The following is a 20454-nucleotide window of genomic DNA, read 5'->3' on the forward strand; positions in this document are numbered from 1 at the left end:
TAAATAAGAAATTACAGTTAACAGGAACGGTGGAGATCAGGTTGAGGTCTGGAAAACCAAGAAAATCTTTGGAGAGAACTGCTCGTAGGAATGCTAGAAAGGCAAATCAAAACCCTTGTTTGACTGCAAAAGACCTTCAGGAAGATTTAGCAGACTCTGGAGTGGTGGTGCAGTGTTCTACTGTTATTTTGAAACTGTAAAAGATGGAAATAAAAAAAGTAATCTTGCTTAAAATATTAAAGAAATGTGTCAACTTTAACTTCATGCCTTTTGAAAATCAGGTCATCTTTTACTCACTTAACTATTCACAATAACAGAAATTTTGACCGGGGTGTCCAAATTTTTATATGCCACTGTACTTGAAAAAGCTTTTACTATCTACTTTGATCTTGTTGTTAGCTTGCTTTCAGATTTCATCTTTTCCCTCCTGATAATTCTTTTAGTTGCTCTCCGAGGTTTTTAAAAGCTTCCCAATCCTCTATCTTATGGCTAATTGTTGCTTTGTTGTATGCCCTCTCATTTGCTTTACTTCCCTTGTCAACCACAGTTGTACTATTTTGCTATTTCAGTATATCTTCATTTTTGGAATACATCTATCCTCTTCCTTCCTCATTTTCCCCAGAAACTCACACCATTGTTGCTCTGCTGTCATCCCTGCCAGCATCTCCTTCCAATTTGCTTTGGCCAACTCCTCTCTCAAACCTCTGCCACTGAAATACTGCTATGTCAGACATTACTTACTCCCTATCAAATTTCAAGTTGAACACAATCATATTGTGATCATTGTCTCCCAGGGTTCTTTTACCTTAAGTTCCCTGAGCGCCACCAGTCCATTACATAACACCTAATCTAGTATAGCTGATCCCCTAGTAGGCTCAACGACAAACTGTTCTGAAAGGCCATCTCGTAGGCATTCAACAAACTCACTCTCTTGAGATCCATTACCAACCTGATTTTCCCAATCGACCTGCATGTTAAAATCTCTTGTGACTATCATAACATTGCCTTTTTGACATACCTTTTTATTTCCCATTGTAATCTGTGGTCCACATCCCATCTACTGATGGGGTTCTTTTACCTTTGCAGTTTCTTGACTCAACCCCCAAAGACTGAACATTTTCCAATCCTATATCACACCTTTCTTCTGCTTTGATGCCGTTCTTCATCAGCAGAGCCATGCACCCCCTCTACCTACCTTCCTATCCCTCTGATACAACGTGTAACCGTGGACATTCTGCTCCTGACAACAACCATCCTTCAGCCATGATTCAGTGATGGCCACACCATTATACCTGACAATTTATAAAAGTGCAACAAGATCATCCACTTTATTTCTTATACCGTATTTGCTACCCTTTTTAATTCTGCATCCCTCATGCACTGATACTCACACTACTGGCTCCAATTTGCTCCTATGATCTGCCTGCCCTTCCAGACAGTCTGACTGTATGCTATCTTTGTTATTTCACCATCCGTCCAATCCTGAGTCCCTTCACTCTGATTCCTATTCCCCTGCCAAATTAATTTAAACACTCCCCAACAGCTGTAACAAACCTGCCCATGAGTATATTGGTCCCCCGACCCTTCAGGTGCAACCCGTCCTTTTTGTACAGCTAATACCTCTCACAGAAGAGATCCGAATGATCCAAGAATCTGAAGCCCTGCCCCTGCACCAGCTTCTCAGCCACACATTTATCTGTCAAATCATTCAGTTTCTACCCTCACTGGTGTGTGGCACAGGCAGCAATCCAGAAATTACTAACCTGGAGGTCCTGTTTCTCAGCCTTCTGCCTAGTGCTCTAAATTCTCTCTTCAGGACCTCTTCTTTTCCTTCCTATGTCATTGGTACCAAGATATCTGGCTGCTCTCCCTCCCCCTCCAAAATGCAGTGGGTGCGATCCAAGATGTCCCTGACTCTGGCACCTGGGAGGCAACATAGCATCCGGGTGTCCCGTTCACATCCACAGAATCTTCTGACTGTTCCTCTGACTATTGAGTCCCCTCTCACTACCGCTCCCCTCTTCACCCTCTTTGCCTTCTGCACCACAGACACATGCTCAGACCCAGTAACCTGGTCTCCATGGCATTCCTCTGGGAGGTCATCCCCCAACACATTATCCAAAACAGTATACTTATTATTGAAGGTAATGGCCATAGGGGTGCCCGACACTAGCTGCCTATTCACATTTCCATTTCTCTTAACAGTCACTCAGCTACCCAGCTCCTGCAATTTAGGGGTGACTACTTCCCTATAATGATCTCCTCACTCTCCCGTAAAAGCCGAAGGTCATCCAGCTGCTGCTTCAGATCCCTAACATGGTCTTCAAGCAGCTGGATGCACTTCACACAGATGTAGTTTCCTGGGAGACTCTGGGTCTCTCAGGTCTCCAACATCCGGCATGAAGAACACACAACAACCATTTACTACACTCAGTGCAGTAAGAGAAAAAAAGACTATGATGCTTAGATATGAGTGGATTTGGAGATGGTACTGGAAATGGGAATTGGGGTTACCCATGATTTTATTGGATGAGAAAACAATAATATAACATTAAATGGCCTACTCCTGCTCACTTTCTTATTTTAGGAGTTTCCTTCCAGTGGCTTGGCTGGCTCTATGCCTCTTCTGCCACAGCAGAACACTGCAACATGACAGGATCATTATTGCTCCAGGAGAGAAGCATTGACTTGCATGATGGTCTTCATATGGATCAAACATAGTGTGAACATTGAGGGGCTCATTGCAGGGAGGAGTACCTCTCAACACAACACACAGACAAATGGCCATTTTCAGTGAGATCAGTCAAAATCTTATTGAATGACCGAGCAGACTCAAGGTGCCAAGTGGTTGAGTCCAGCTTTGATTTATTATGTTCTTTGTTTCCTGCAGGGAAGACTTCACATCACAGGGTAAATGGTTTATGCAGCAGCCTGGAGAAATAAATTAACCAGTAACTGACCTGTAGGGAGTCGATTCCTTTAAATGGTACAGGTAGAGGTCCCTTCCTCCTGTTGAGCAAGTGTTGCTCTACATGTGGTTAAAGTTTAAGCCAGAACTTGAATTTCAGTTGAACAGTTCTGTAATCATGCTGGTAAATGGCATGTTCTGCTAATTCAATAAACATACTTCCAGCAGACATTCATTGCTGCCCAACAACTTCAACCTGACAGCATTTTCAGCTGTTCTGCCTGGAAATAGTTATGCTCACTGCCTCTTCCATTCTGAGAATCTAAGACCTCTCAAAAGCAGATGTAAAAATCTGAATTTTACATGACAGAATTCCATGAGATGCATGCAAAGTTTAGCATCAAAACATTGTATTATTTCAATGTACTAAGTATTACCACAAACAGAAGGTAACAAATGGTTGAAATTATTTTGAATTTGGTTCAAATTAATTACTCACCAATGACATCTCTCTGAAAGTTCCCATGGTTGATTATCTGTTCTCAGTCATCTCAATCTATGTATAGTTTTTGACAATGTATTTCACTCCTTAATTCATCCTCGCCATGTCTCATCCTTGGCAATCCAACCATAGCCAGAGTACTTACAACACTGCAGTTTCTCTTTAAATAACAACTATATAATTGTGGAATCTTTCATATCACTGTCATTGACTATCTTTGCCTTCAACACGAGGTACATTGGTGAAATTTTCTGAAGAGGTTACATGAAGTTTAACATCACTGCTGAAGACCAATGCTTTCAGCCTCTCCACTACTGGACATAGAATGAAAGATGTACACAACTGTGCAAAAGTCTTTGGCATGTATATATAGCTAGGGAGCCTAAGATTTTTGCACAGACAGACAGACAGACAAACAAACATACTTTATTGACCCCGAGGGAAATTGGGTTTCCTTACAGCCGCGCCAACCAAAAATAGTGTAGAAATATAGCAATATAAAACCATAAATAATTAAATAATAATAAGTTAATCATGTCAAGTGGAAATAAGTCCAGGACCAGCCTATTGGCTCAGGGTGTCTGACACTCTGAGGGAGGAGTTGTAAAGTTTGATGGCCACAGGCTGGAATGACTTCCTATGACGCTCAGTGTTACATCTCGGTGGAATGAGTCTCTGGCTGAATGTACTCCTGTGCCTAACCAGTAGATTATGGAGTGGGTGGGAGTCATTGTCCAAGATTGCATGCAACTTGGACAGCATCCTCTTTTCAGTACAGTATACGTTGTCTTTCCAGTTACTAAATAGCACTTACTACCACTGAGCTAATATAAAAATAAGTACTCTTATCGCAGCTCTCCAACCAACCTTCTGTGTTAAACAGTATACAATACTTTGCAGAAGTCCTAGGCACCCTAGGTATATATTTAAGCCTAAGACTTTTACACAGCACTGTAGCTCTAGTTTTACACATTGATCTTTGAAAGGTTATGCTGGTAAAATATTGTTTTAGTTGTCACTTAATAAATTATTACTCAGAATTGTTTAAATCATTTTCTCTTCAGGCCTCAGAAAGTTCGATCTGGGCCACTCATTGAAAACTGGACCCCATCTTGCTCTGGATGTGGACAACAAGATCAAGATAGATTATTTTGCGCATGGGAAACCAATACGCATCCAGCCCATATCGATTCAGGACCTGCAATTCATTGCAAATAAATTGGATGACATTCAAGGAGGAAAGAACACAGTTATAGCCTTCACTATCTGGTGCCATTTCAATACTTTTCCGGTGGAGCATTACATCCGACGACTACAGAACATTCGGAGGTCAATTCTACGCTTGCTGGGTAGAAGTCCTGATACAGTAATTGTAATAAAGACAGCCAATGTCCAGGCCCTTTCACAAGGGATTAGTCTCTATAATAGTGACTGGTTCTCCTACCAGCTTGATTTAGTGATGAGAAGGATGTTTGAGGGCATCAATGTGGCATTTGTGGATGCATGGGAGATGACTATAGCCCACTATCTGCCACATGAACTACACCCCAAGGAAATCATCATCAAGAATGAAGTATCTGTGTTCCTTTCATATGTGTGTCCTTTGAAAAAGGGTTAAATGCTACCTGAACCTTTTTCATCCTGAGATATGTTTATAATTTGAATTCCAAGAACAATTTTTTTTTAAATTATGTCATTCAGGTATTTTAACATAATCACAAAAATTGTAAACTCTTCCCTTTCTGTTCTGATTTTAAAATTAATCATTTTCCACATTATGATCAGGACTTAGGTGAAACAATAGGAGTATGGGACTGTGAATCTATTGGGAAAAAGTAGCTGAATCAAGTTAATACAGAATGGAATCAGAATCAGGTTAAGGTTTATTATTACTGAATCATGATGTGAAATTTATTGTTCTGTAGCAGCAGTACAGTGCAAAGACATTATTTTATAAATTACAAAATAAATAAATATTGTAAAAAGAATAATGAGGTTATGATCAAAGACTGGATGAGCGTGGCTCTTTTGGCTTCTGTACAGTACTAGGTAAAAAATCTTAGGCACATATATATTGCTAAGGGGCCTTTTGCACAGTACTGTATTTCTCAATGAGGAGCATTGTTAATCTGGAGGGAGCAAAACATGTCGGGAATGGCAAAGGTGGAGTCCCACAGGAGAGATGTGGGACAGGTGGCAGAGAAGGAGTTCCGGGGGTGTTGGTGCAGGTGCAGACACACACAGACCTGAGACACCAGGCAAAGTCATTTGATTCCAAACAATTGTTTTATTGATCATCATAAAATGTCTTTCTGGTGCTTCCTGCTCCCTCCCTTTTCCGTTCCCTTTTTTCCAACCACGATTCCCCTCTCCCTGTCACCTTCCCACTCTCAGTCCACAGTAGAGACCCATATCAGAATCAGGTTTATCAGCATTTACATGTGTTATGATATTTATGTGTGGCAGCAGTAGAGTGAAATACATGAAATTACTAGAGTACTGTATAAAAGTCTTAGGCACCCTAGCAATATATAAGACCATAAAACCAAAAGATATAGGGAAAGAATTAGGCCATTTGGCCCATTGAGTCTGATCTGTTATTTCAACATGACTGATTCATTTCCCTCTCAGCCCCAATCTCCTGCTTTTTCCTTTCCTTGTATCCCTTCATGCTCTGACTAATCAAGAATCTATCAACCTTTTCCTTAAATATACCCAAAATCTTGGCCTCCACAGCCACCTGTGGCAATGAATTCCACAAATTCACCACCCTGTGGCTAAAGAAATTCTTCTTCATCTCCATTCTAAAAGGAAGTCCCTCTGTTCTGAGACTGCGTCCTCTTGTCTTGGACTCCCCCATCATCCTCTCCACATCCACTCTATCGAGGCCTTTTAACATTCGATGAATTTCATAGAGACCCCCATCATTCCTCTGAATTCCAGTGAGTACAGGCGCAAATCCATCAAAAGCTCCTCATACAATTGGCCTTTCAATCTAGGAATCATTTTGCTGAATCTTTCTTGTATATCTTCTTTCTTATATAATGGGCAAGTTAATGCTCAAACAACAAAGACAAGGTTTTCTTTCACTTAAACAACTTTACTTTCATCGACAACTTCCAATAGGGGTGGCATCTTTTATACCCACAATACCCCCTTTCCCCCTCGTGTGCATGCCCATAACAGGGAAAGTGCACATGCCTAATTAATACTTAGATAACCGAAATGAACAGAACTGAACAATCTCCTATCCTTTTTCGTATATTCATTTTTTAAAATTAAAAACAATTTAAAGACAATTTTAAAATAATTCAAATGTCCATTAGGACATGAGATCTAGTTCTAGCCCTTGATGTTGATACAATTCCTGAGGTGCCAAATGTCTTCACTAAGTGCCTTTAACGGCACAAGAGCTGGCTCTCCCTTCTTTGTGAGACGGTCAGCAAGTTCTCCTTTGTAGTTGACTATAGCGCGTGAGAGATTTTCTGTGTTTAGACAAGTTTTTTGATGCTGCTCATCTCTTGACAAATCCTCTTTTCTGTAACTGACTGGGTGGATTTGATGGTAAAGAGTATTTGTCTATGACACAAGTTATTTGTAGACCGTCCTTTGGTTCACCATGGAAAGGCTCAGAAGAGAGTGTGGCCAGATAAACAGTATTGTTAATACTTTCGGATTTTGCGAGGGTTTCTCCTGCCAGTGACTACTGTCCTTACAACTCTTTCAATCCTTTTTGATTGTCAACGATCTTTCCTCTTCTCCCATCAGTACAATAAAATGTCCCCTTGAGTCCCTCCATCTGGAAGACTCCCAAGCAAGGCAGCACTGAAGACAACGAGCCTCAGTGAGCTATCTTTTCCAAGCTGTTGCAACTTCAAGACTACCTTTTCAGATTGAATTCTGCACATTACTTTGTTTGCCTCCTGTGAAGTTTGCACTGTGGCATTTTTGTGCTGGATGTCAAGTTGCAGACATCAAAGATGATGTCAGGTCTGCTCTGACTTGCCGCCCAAGGAATCTGACCCATCTTTGACTGAAGTTGCTCAGCTTTAGCTTCAACGTATGGCACGTGAGGATTCCATGCGGATTGTATGAAGATTCCTTCTTGGTGCAGTTGTACTGTTCTTTCATAGCAAGGCTGTCTGTCCCCACATAGCATTTCATGTTCCTCATGTCCAACCTAAAAGGCGGACTTTAGCTGAGAGATACCTGTTGTGGCAAAGTTTTCTGAGCCTCCCCATATGAAGTTATCTATATGACAGGCAAGTACTCCAATCACATGACATTCTGAATCACAACACTAAAAACCAGCTAGATCTACTTGTGGCATCCTTCCTCCTGTTTTCAACATTATTTCCTTGATCTTTTTATACAAGCAGAGTGACGCATATGCTAGACCATATACACACTTTTTGAGTTTCCACAGTATTCTTTCACTTCTGGCTTCACGTAGGGGTTGAATGTAAATATCATTTGACAGACCATTCCCTGTAAGAATGCAGATTCGATGTCCATGCAATGGGGTTGCCAATGCTTTTGATGTATCACTGAGAGAAGTACACGGAGAGACTCTGTTGCACATGTCTGTGAGTCTTTTCAGAGTTCTTTTATGTTCAGTTCCTCAAAACCACTAGCCACCAAGCTAGTGTAATTCCTGTTGGAGTCGCTATCAGGGTGCACACCCATCTTGTAGACATTGTCATTTGAATCTGGCTTCCTCAAACACTCCATTACTTCTATAACTACTGATTTCATCCTGTTTTGCAGATTCAAGCAACAGCTCATTAGTGCATGCAGTGCTGAAGTATGTTTCCCAACCTATTCACTCCCTGTAGGGCCCTCTAGAGTAGGTGGCCTGTCAACCAGTACAGTGGGAACATTACTGCAAGAACTGTATGCTATTGTTGTCTTTGTTTCAATGTTAAAATTCTCTGCTGTATTTCTGAATTCATCATTGTTAAATTCACCGCTGTTATCACTGAATGCTTTCCAAGGTGGGCCTTGCACACTTGTCCACGAATGGATGAAGTTTTTTTTAACTATATCTGAGCTCTCTTTGTGTTTACAATGCTACCAGCACTGAAACGTGTGAACTCATCAATGATGTGAAGATACTACACTCCCTGCTCCAGTTCATGTAGGTCTATGGCTCCTGTTTCATCGTATTCAGATGCTGGTGGCAGACCAACCTCAGGCTTGCTCTTTCCAAACTTTTGGCATGTCTGATAGCTTTAGAATGGAAACATAATCTGCATTTTTATCCCCGGAACTCTTAAGCAGTTCCTGAAGTCCAGCAATCGAAGTGTGTCCAAACTGCTTGTGAAGTTTGAGAACAGTTTGTATTTCTCATCTACGTTCATGTTTTCTGTGACAGTACTTCATTCTCACATTGATTCTCAGCAATGTCTTTACCTTGAATGATCACACAGTAATGTCCAGGGCTGGTGAGCTCAAGAGACACTGGTTGTTAAGTCTCTTCAGTTTGCCAGACCTGGCCATTACTTGCTTGCTCATTCTCCATACCCAGGATTGCCCCTGCTTTCTTTGGGGAGGATTTACTCAAGAATAATGGAATGTTCATTGTTACCACCTTTGTTTTGATGTAACATTATTTTTGTGGGAATTTTCACTCTTTCGCTGGAATGTATATGCTTTCCATCTCTAAATTTGAATGCTTTGATACTAAGTGTATCTGTGTTCAACAGTTTCTGCACTTCATTCTGGTTTAGTTCACTTACATAGTTTTCAAGCCATTTTTCTCCACGCACTGTGCATGCGTATGCAATATCAATATTAGAGACTCTATCATCAAAATCTCTGCCTCAGATTTCTCTGCATTGCCATATCTTTGTGATATGGCACTCTTCTACATCTTCACATTTGCTATTTTCTTCAGCTAGCCTAAGTTGTCTATCCTGTGCAGAGAGTTTCTTGCCCAGTGGTAAATACTTTGATATACCACACATTTTGATCTTCTGCTGAACTTGTTTATTATACTTGTGCCAGGTAATGGTGCCCTTGTCTGGTCCCTCTGAGACCTACGCTTGCTATACTCTCGTTTCTATTCAGTGAAGTATGTCGTTTCCTGACTCAAACTAATTCTGACTGTTGTCTTGGCAGCCTTTTCTCAAAAAAAATCCTCTTCAATGCTGACTTCAGAGATAAAACTACAAGTTCTGTACATGCAGTTAACACTTACTGTCTGTCCATTAAGTCTATGTATGCAGTATTCAACAATTTAAAAGCAATACAGTATCAGGAAGTTCCATTTATATTTATACATGCAACTGGACTTAAGTTCAAAATCAATAATATAATCAGTCATATTTTTAGAATTGTCTCTGTAAGTTGTGTTGAAGTCTAGATATGACCTAACTTTTTGAACAAGTTAGGTCTCTATTCATTGGAGCGTAGAAGGTTGAGGGGGGATTTGATCGAGGTATTTAAAATGTTGAGAGGGATAGATAGAGTTGACGTGAATAGGCTGTTTCCATTGAGAGTAGGGGAGATTCAAACGAGAGGACATGATTTGAGAGTTAGGGGGCAAAAGTTTAAGGGAAACATGAGGGGGTATTTCTTTACTCAGAGAGTGATAGCTGTGTGGAATGAGCTTCCTGTAGAAGTAGTAGAGGCCAGTTCAGTTGTGTCATTTAAGGTAAAATTGGATAGGTATATGGACAGGAAAGGAGTGGAGGGTTATGGGCTGAGTGCGGGTAGGTGGGACTAGGTGAGATTAAGAGTTCGGCACGGACTAGGAGGGCCGGAATGGCCTGTTTCCGTGCTGTGATTGTTATATGGTTATATATGATTCATAAATCTGATCCTTTTCTTCCTTCAAAAAAACATAGTCGAGTATATTTATTAGCATATTCATACCATCATCTTTGTTCAAGTCTTCCACCAAAATTCTCATCCTGGTCTCTTTTGTTCTTCCCAAAAGCAACAGCACAACGGTAAGGGCCTGCTTGTTCTTTTTGAGCTTCGTAACAAGAGTCCATATTCCAATTTCATTTCTCCAGCTTTCGTAAGGCTTGCTCTATTCAAATTCTGGCAGGATCCTAGAATTGGAAACCATCCTCTGCTACCACTGTTAACACTCAAACAACAAAGACAAGGTTTTCTTTCACTTAAACAACTTACTGTCATCGACAACTATTGGGTTTTGACTATTGACTTTTATGACTTTTGGCTTGTTGTTATTGGGTAGTCTGGGTGTGTTAATGTTGAGTTACACAGTGTTGAAGAAACACTTATAGCACATTATGCATGGAAGCATTCTGGGTACTTGTATAGTTTAAACTGTCCTTCAAAAATGTGTTAGATTTAGATCTCTCTCACACACACACACACACACACACACACACACACACACACACACACACACACACACACACACACACACACACACACACACACACACACACACACACACACACACACACACACACACAAGCTTGGTAGGATATCAAACAGTCCCCTCTGGTGGACAAACAGGATATAAGATAATACAACTGAAGCTTTTACCATTCTTTTATACTTTCCTTTTACGTTTGAGCTCCCAAGTGAAACACTTGGAGTCATACAGGCACTTGTCATACAAAGAGGTCCTTCTTCCTCTGGTTCATACTAACCCAGACTGGCCTGGATTTAGCCTTATCCCTCTAAACCATTCTTATCCATGTACTTGCCCAGGTCCCTATTAAATGTTGTTATTGTGCCTGCCCCGACCACTTCTTCTAGCAGCTCATTCCATAAACTGACTGCATTCCGTGTGAAAAAAAAGTTACACATCAGGTTCCTATTAAATCTTTCCCCTTTCATTTTAAACACAAATCCTCCAGTTCTGGATTCCACAATTTCTTCAGGGTGTTAGGTTCTAATTTGAAGGATACGACGTCCAGGGTTCTGATCTCAGGATTGATACCCATAGACCATAAGACCATAAGACAAAGGAGCAGAAGTTGGCCATTCAGCCCATCGAGTCTGCGCCGCCATTTCATCATGAGCTGATCCAATCTCCCCCTTAGTCCCATTCCCCCGTCCTCCTACCATAACCCGTGATGCCCCGACTACTCAGATACCTATCAATCTCTGCCTTAAATACATCCAATGACTTGGCCTCCACAGCCGCCCATAGTAACAAATTCCATAGATTCACCACCTTTTGGCTAAAAAAAATATTTCGCATCTCTGTTCTGAATGGGCACCCTGCAATCCTCAAGTCATGTCCTCTCGTACTAGACTCACCCACCACGGGAAACAACTTTGCATCATCCACTCTGTCCATGCCTTTCAACATTCAAAATTTTTCTATGAGGTCCCCCCCTCATTCTTCTAAACTCCAAGGAGTACAGTCCTTCCCCAACCATACTACCCATGCTGCGTATGGCCTGAAATAGGAAGATAATACAGTTTAACATGTTGCTAAAGAGATAGTGCACTCGTGAGGATCATTGGGCTCTCTTCCTGGGAAGGTGGGACCTGTAGAGATGTTGCAGGCTGCACAGCAAACTGAAGGGTAACTAATATCCTTGCTGAAAGGTTTGCTAGTGTTGCTCCAGCGGGGCTGAAACCAGAGTTACAGGGGATCGGAGTGCTGGAGCAGATAGTGAAGTGATTGTGAGAAAAGATGTTATTAAACCTATATGCAAAGGCAGGAATTAAAAAGTTAAGCATGGTGGGAATAATGTTCTGAGTTTCATTACAAGGAGTACTGTAGGTGAGGCAGATGAGCTTAGAAAAAGGATCAGCACACAAGATTGTGATATTGTAGACATTGGTGAGAATTGGTTGCAGGAGGGACAAGACTGTTTCAGGGTTCCATTGTTTATGATGTTACGATGTTGAAGTTCTATAAGATGTTGATAAAGCCTAATTTGGAGTATTGTGTGCAGTTCTAGTCACCAGGAGCAGCCTGGGGAATATTCCGTCAGGCCTCGGGGAGTTACCGTCCTAATGTATTTTAACAACTCCAATACCTCCTCTCCCTTAATATCAGCATGCTCTAGAACATCAACCTCATTCATTTTGTCTTCACCATCATCAAGTTTCCTCTCATTGGTGAATACCAAAGAGAAGTATTCATTGAGGACCTCACTCACTTCCACAGCCTCCAGGCACATCTTCCCAACTTTATCTCTAATCGGTCCTACCTTCACTCCTGTCATCCTTTTCTTCTTCACATAATTGAAGAATGCCCTTACCCTACTCGCCAAGGCCTTCTCATGCCCCCTTCTTGCTCTTATCAGCCCCTTCTTAAGCTCCTTCCTTGCTATCCTATATTTCTCAATAGACCCATCTGATCCTTGCGTCCTAAACCTCATGTATGCTGCCTTCTTCCACCTGACTAGATTTTCCAACTCACTTGTCACCCATGGTTCCTTCACCCTACCATTCTTTATCTTCCTCACCGAGACAAATTTATCCCTAACATCCTGCAAGAGATCCTTAAACATCGACCACATTTCCATAGTACATTACCCTGCAAAAACATCATCCCAATTCACACCCACAAGTTCTAGCCTTATAGCCTCATAATTTGCCCTTCCCCAATTAAAAATGTTCCTGTCCTCTCTGATTCTATCCTTTTCCACGATAATGCTAAGGGCCAGGGAGCGGTGATCACTGTCCCCTAGATTCTCACCCACTGAAAGATCGGTGACCTGACCTAGTTCATTACCTAATACTAGATCTAGTATGGCATTCCCCCTAGTTGGCCTGTCAACATACTGTGACAGGAATCCGTCCTGGACACACTTAACAAACTCTGCCCCATCTAAACCCTTGGAACTTTTCAGGTGCCAATTAATGTTAGGGAAGTTAAAGTCACCCATGATAACATCCCTGTTATTTTTGCACCTTTCTGCCTCCCAATCTGCTCCTCTTTATCTCTGCTGCTACCAAGGGGCCTATAGAATACCCCCAATAGAGTAACTGCTCCCTTCCTGTTCCTGACTTCCACCCATACTGACTCAAAAGTGGATCCTGCTTACTTTGCCCACCCTTTCTGTAGCTGTAATAGTATCCCTGACCAGTAATGCCAACCCTCCTCCCCTTTTCCCCCCTCTGTATCCCTATTAAAGCACTGAAATCCAGGAATATTGAGAATCCATTCCTGCCCTGGTGCCAGCCAAGTCTCTGTAATGGCCACGACATCATAATTCCATGTATGTATCCAAGCTCTCAGTTCATCACCTTTATTCCTGATGCTTCTTGCATTGAAGTACACATACTTTAGCCCTTCTACCTTACTACCTTTATACCCTTTATTCTGCTTCTCTTTCTTCAAAGCCTCTCTATATGTTAGATCTGGCTTTACTCCATGCACTTCTTTCACTGCTCTATCGCTCCGGGTCCCATTCCCCTCACAAATTAGTTTAAACCCTCCTGAACCATGCTAGCAAACCTACCAGCAAGGATATTGCTCCCCCTTGAGTTCAGGTGCAACCCATCCAATCTGTAAAGGTCCCACCTTCCCCAGAAGAGATCCCAATGATCCAAAAATCTAAAATCCAGCCCCCTGCACCAACTCCTCAGCCACACATTCAACTGCCATCTCCTCCAATTCTTACCATCACTATCACATAGCACTGTCAGCAATCCTGAGAACACCAACCTTGAGGTCCTGTTCTTCATCCTTCTGCCTAATTCCCAAAACTCTCACTTCAGGACCTCATCCCTCTTCCTGACTATGTTGTTTGTACCAACAGGTATCACGACTTCTGGTAGCTTTCCCTCTCATACCAGGATGTCATGCACCCCGTCAGAGACATCCCGGACCTTGGCACCCGGGAGGCAACAAACCATGCGGGTGTCCTTCTCACGTCCACAATATCTCCTCTCTGCTCCACTAACTATAGAGTCTCCAATGACAACAGCTCTCCTCTTCTCCGTCCCACCCTTCTGCACCACAGGGTCAGACTCAGTGCCAGAGGCCCTGCCACAGTGGTTCACACCTGGTCGGTCGTCCCCACCAACAGTATCCAGGACAGTAAACTTATTATTCAGGGGAATGTCTACAGGGGTGCTCTGCACTACCTGTCTACTCACATTCGCTTTCCCCCCCTCGGACTGTCACCCAATGACCTGCTTCCGGCAGCCTAGGTGTGACTACTTCCCTGTAGCTCTCATCTATGACTGCCTCATTCTCCCTTATGAGTCGAAGGTCATCCAGCTGCTGCTCCAGATTCCTCACACGGTCTTCCAGATCACCCAGCCGCATGCACTTCTAGCAGATGTGACTCTGCAGGAGAGGGGAGCTCCCCCAGGACTGCCACATCTCACAGAACAGGCACATCACCGTCTCAGGAGGCATTGTAAAGACTAATAGGGAACAAGCTTGTCCTCCGCCTCTTCTCGTCGAAGCCTCTCGAGTCAAAGCCGCAAAGTTCCACTCCTTCACTGACCCACTCACTCACTGGCCACTTTCCTCTGACATCCCCTCTGTACCTACTTCCCAGCACTTTAAACCTGTGTCCTCTTGTGACAACCATTTCAGCCCTGGGAAAAAGCCTCTGACTATCCACACGATCAATGCCTCTCATCTTCTTATACATCTCTATCAGGTCACCTCTCATCCTCTGTTGCTCCAAGGAGAAAAGGCCGAGTTCACTCAACCTATTCTCATAAGGCATGCTCCCCAATCCAGGCAACATCCTTGTAAGTCTCCTCTGCACCCTTTCTATGGCTTCCACATCCTTCCTGTAGTGAGACGACCAGAACTGAGCACAGTACTCCAAGTGGGGTCTGGCCACGGTCCTATAGAGCTGCAACATTACCTCTCAGCTCCTAAATTTAATCCCACAATTAATGAAGGTCAATACACTGTATGCTTTCTTAACCACAGCATCAACCTGCGCAGCTGCTTTGAGCGTCCTATGGACTTGGACCCCAAGATCCATCTGATCCTCCGCACTGCCAAGAGTCTTACCATTAATACTATATTCTGCCATCATATTTGACCTACCAAAATGAACCACCTCACACTTATCTGGGTTGAACTCCATCTGCCACTTCTCAGCCCAGTTTTGCATCCTGTCAATGTCCCGCTGTAACCTCTGACAGCCCTCCACCCTATCCACAACACCTCCAACCTTTGTGTCATTAGAAAACTTACTAATCCATCCCTTCACTTCCTCATCCAGGTCATTTATAAAAATCATGAAGAGTAAGGGTCCCAGAACAGATCCCTGAGGCACACCACTGGTCACTGACCTCCATGCAGAATATGACCCATCTACAACCACTCTTTGCTTTCTGTAGGCAAGCCAGTTCTGGATCCACAAAGCAATGTCCCCTTGGATCCCATACCACCTTACTTTCTCAATAAGCCTTGCATGGGGTACCCTTTCAAATGCCATGCTGAAATCCATATACACTACATCTACTGCTCTTCCTCCATCAATGTGTTTAGTCACATCCTCAAAGAATTCAATCGGACTCGTAAGGCACGACCTACCCTTGACAAAGCCATGCTGACTATTCCTAATCATGTTATACCTCCCCAAATGTTCACATTTCCTGCCTCTCAGGATCTTCTCCATCAACTTACCAACCGCTGAAGTAAGACTAGCTGGCCTATAATTTCCTGGGCTAGCTCTCCTCCCTTTCTTGAATTAAGGAACAACATCCGCAACCCTCCAATCCTATGGAACTTCTCCCGTCCCTATGATGATTCAAAGATCATCGCCAGAGACTCAGCAATTTCCTCCCTCACCTTCCACCGTAGCCTGGGGTACATCTCATCCGGTCCCGGTGACTTATCCAACTTGATGCTTTCCAAAGCTCCAGAAACATCCTCTTTCTTAGTATCAACATGCTCAAGCTTTTCAGTCTGCTGCAAGTCTGCACTACAATCACCAAGATCCTTTTCCATAGTGAATACTGTAGTAAAGTATTCATTAAGTACCCCTGCTATTTCCTCCGCTTCCATACACACTTTCCCACTGTCACACTTGATAGGTCCTATTCTTTCACGCCTTATCCTCCTGCTCGTCACATACTTGTAGAATGCCTTGGGGTTTTCCTTCATCCTGCCCACCAAGGCCTTCTCATGGGTCCTTTTGTCTCTCCTAATTACCTTTTTAAACTCCTTCCTGTTAGCCTTATAATCTTCTAGATCCCTAACATTACCTAACTCTCTGAACCTTTTGTAAGCTTTTCTTTTCTTCTTGACTAGATTTATTACAGACTTTATACGTCTCGGTTCCTGTTCCCTATCATAACTTCCCTGTCTCATTGGAATGTACCAATGAAGAAATCCACACAAATATCCCCTGATCATTTGCCACATTTCTTCGGTATCTTTCCCTGAGAACATCTGTCCCTAATTTAAGTTTATAATTTTCTACCTGATAGTCTCATAATTCCCTTTACTCCAATTAAACACTTTTCTAACTTATCTGTTCCTATCTCTCTCCAATGCTTTTGTAAAGGAGATGGAATTGCGATCACTATCTTCAAAATGCTCTCCCACTGAGAGATCTGACACCTGACCAGGTTCATTTCCCAATACCAAATCAAGTACAGTCTCTCCTCTTAGGCTTAATATGTAGGCTTATTGATTGATAGTGGTATACAAAATTATGAGGGATATGGATAGCATAATTATAAGCAGGGTATTTCCACCGTGGTTGTGTGAGACTAGAACAAGAATTAGCACACACAAAATGCTGGAGGAACTCTACAGGTCAAGAAGCATCCATGGAAAAGAGTCTCGAAGAAGGGTTTCAGCTTGAAACATCGACTGGCTATCCTCGACTGAAACCACCCTGGGTCCAAGGTTGAAGTCCAACAAGCCCAGTAAATATGAGTTCCACAAGCATAGAGAGTCGCACAGAGACAAGCAAACTCTTTGATCCTTTGTTCTAACACATTAACTCAGCCCAGCTTCTTTCATTCAAACAACATGTGTTCATTAACACAATGTTCAGCATAGCCTTATAAATCCATAGTCACTTTAAAGGACACTGCTCATTCATTATTCACTATTTTTCTGGACACAATATTCCTTGGACTTAGAGAAAGACATTAATTTTACATATAATCAATAAGCCCGAATCCAAAAAAAGAGTCCATCAAGTCAATTTGACAGGCACTAAGAAAGAATGCATCAACTTAGCTCCCTACAGACATTTTGTCATTAACAAACATCCTCATGTTAATGATGCCAGAGTCTAGGAAAGAATCCAGTGGCTATCAGCAACATTAGACATTAACAAACCTGCAGTGTTTACTTTGCACTGACACTCTACATGCTGCAAGTTCAGAAAGTGTTACATTTTATTTTGAACTGTTCAGACATTCATTCAATGTGTTACAAAATTAAATACAACACAGAAGGACATACAAGGATAGTGTCTGCACGGTTAGCGGTACAGCACTGAGGAGTGCAGTGCACAGAGTGATCTGGATACACTGATCTATAATTCCTTGATCATGGTGTCACAGGTAAATTGGGACATATAGATATATATATAAAAAAACTTCTGGTATATTTGTCTTTGTAAATCAATGCACTGAGTTACAGGGGCTGTGATGTTATCTTGAAGTTGTATAAAATATAGGTGAGGCCTAATTTGGAGTACTTTGTGCAGTTCTCGTCACCTGCCAACAGGAAATATATAAATAAATTTGAAAAAGTGCAGAGAAAATTTGCAAGAAGGTTTCGAGGACTTAAGGACCTGAGTTAAAGCTTGAACAGATTAGGATTTTATTCCCTAGAGCGTAGGAGAATGAGGGGAGATTTGATAGAGGTATACAAAATTATGAGGGGTATAGACAGGGTAAATATAAACAGGCTTTTTCCTTTGAGGTTGGGAGGAAGTAGAGATCATACTTTAAGGATGATTTTGTTCACGCTGATGAGGGTGGTGAGAGTGTGGATTGAACTGTTACCAGAAGACCTAAATGTGGGTTTGATTGCAACACTTAAGAGAAATTTGGATAAGTACATGGATGGGCAGGGTATGTATGGTTATGGCCCAGGAGCTGCTCGACAGGACTAGGAAGAATAATAGTTCAGCACTTACTGTTCAGCCAATGAGCATGTTCCAGTGCTATAGTGCTCTATGTGTATCTCGATAGGTTCTAGTCAATAACTTCCAGTGAAGGATCAGATTCTAGCTAACTAAAGTAGTTTGATTGCACCTAGAGTTTGATTTATAGTTGGCTTGTTTTTATTGGGTAGTGTGGGTGTGTTAAAGTTGAATTGCACAGAAATGTTTGAGAATCACTGATATAGCACATTATGCATGGAGACATTCTATGTGCTTGTGTAGTATAAAATGTCCTTCAAAAATATGTCAGATTTAGATTCATACATTCAGTCTTAGCCAGAATTAGATCTTTTAAAACCCTCTCCTATTTGTCACTAATAATGGTTATGGCAAGTTATTTCATTGTACTGACATACACTTACGAAAACCAGTTAGATCATTTTTGTAACCAGCCTCTCTGTACTTCCAAAAAAAAAACATTTACTTCACCAACAGATTGGAAAACTGTTGAAAAATGATACATGCTCCTTGATATTTCTTGTTGACCTGGTCATATAACTAATTATATATGGCTGATATGGAAAGGGTAGTGTATGAGCTAACTGAAAGGTCGCACATGCATTTGGTGTCCAAAATAGCAGGTGATTTATTGAAAATCTGGTGCACTCCAGGAAACCAGTTAAAGATGATGTACCTGAGCATGAATTAGGTACAGTTATTACATTCTCAGTTAACAAGATTACCTGTAAAACTATATTTTACTAACATAATGGTGGCTACAGGGAGACTTAATTAATAAGTAATCATTAATTAATTATTAATTAATTTAAAAGTATATTAAGTATTAATTAATAGACCAGGTCCTAATTATAGAATAAAATTGTCCAGAAGACTGCACTCCTGGTTGTCACAAGTGGGTAATCACTTCCCCAGCTACAGGTTGACTCATAGAGCCTAATGGCCGAGGTAAGAATGACCTCATATAGCACTCTTTGGAACAGCACAGTTGTCTTAGTCTATTACTAAAAGTGCTCCTCTGTTCAGCCAAGGTAACATGCAGAGGATGAGAAACATTGCCCAGATTTGCCAGGATTTTCCATAGGGTCCTTTGTTCTACCACAGCCTCCAGTCTTTCCAGTTTGACTCCTATAGCTAGCCTTTCTAACCAGTTTATTGAGCCTGTTGGCATTACCTGTGTTGATGCCATTGCCCCAGCACACCACTGCATAGAAGATTGTACTGCCAACAACAGACTGGTAGAACTGAAGGAGAGGTCTGTACACTCCAAAGGACCTCAGTCTCCTCAGGAAGAAGAGGTGACTCTGGTCCTTGTGCACAGCCTCAGTATTGGTGCTGCACTCAACTCTGTCATCCAGGTGCACCCCAAAGTACTTGTAGGTCCTCACCACATCCATGAGCTCACCATCAATAGTAACAGAGAGCAGTGCAGGCTTAGTCTTCCTAAAGTCCACACCCATCTCCTTTGTCTTACTGATGCTGAGCTGCAGTTGATTCAGCTTGCACCATTCAACAAAGTACTCCACCAGAATTCATCCTCCTCTTCACCCTTTATACGCCCAACTACTGCTGAGTCATCCGAGAATTTCTGCAGATGAAATGACTCACTGTTGTATCTAAAGTCCAAAAGATTGCTAGCAGTTACAGAAAGTTGTAAAATTAATCAGGTCCACCTTGGGTACTTGCCTCTTTAGTATCCAACATGTCTTCAAGGACTGGTGCCTCAGAAAGGAGGCGTCGTCCATCATTAAAGACATACCCTCTTCTCATTGTTACCATCATGGAGGAGGTACAGAAGCCTGAACCACACACTCAGTGATTCAGAAACAGCTTCTTCCCCTCTGTCATACAATTCCTAAATTGAATCAATGAACACACCTCACTTTTGTTATTGGAACGCAGCAGGCCAGGCAGCATCTATAGCGAGAGGCACTGTCAACGCTTCAGGCCGAGACCCTTCGTCAGAATGAAGGGTCTCGGCCCAAAACGTCGACAGTGCTTCTCCCTATAGATGCTGCCTGGCCTGCTGT

The 20454-nt window shown here is 42.1% G+C and overlaps 1 protein-coding gene across 1 annotated transcript in view; it reads left to right on the forward strand.

Annotated features, from left to right (window-relative positions):
* The window catches only part of LOC140727646 (NXPE family member 3-like), a 36813-nt gene extending 31464 nt beyond the window's left edge, over positions 1 to 5349 (forward strand). The window contains exon 5 of the mRNA XM_073045264.1: positions 4475 to 5349. Within this exon, the coding sequence (XP_072901365.1) occupies positions 4475 to 5028 (554 nt within the window). The 3' untranslated portion in view covers positions 5029 to 5349. The remainder of the gene's footprint in view (positions 1 to 4474) is intronic.
* The last annotated feature ends 15105 nt before the right edge of the window (positions 5350 to 20454 follow it).

Source organism: Hemitrygon akajei, chromosome 5 (genome assembly GCF_048418815.1).
Source record: "Hemitrygon akajei chromosome 5, sHemAka1.3, whole genome shotgun sequence".
In the NCBI taxonomy this organism is placed as follows: Eukaryota; Metazoa; Chordata; class Chondrichthyes; order Myliobatiformes; family Dasyatidae; genus Hemitrygon; species Hemitrygon akajei.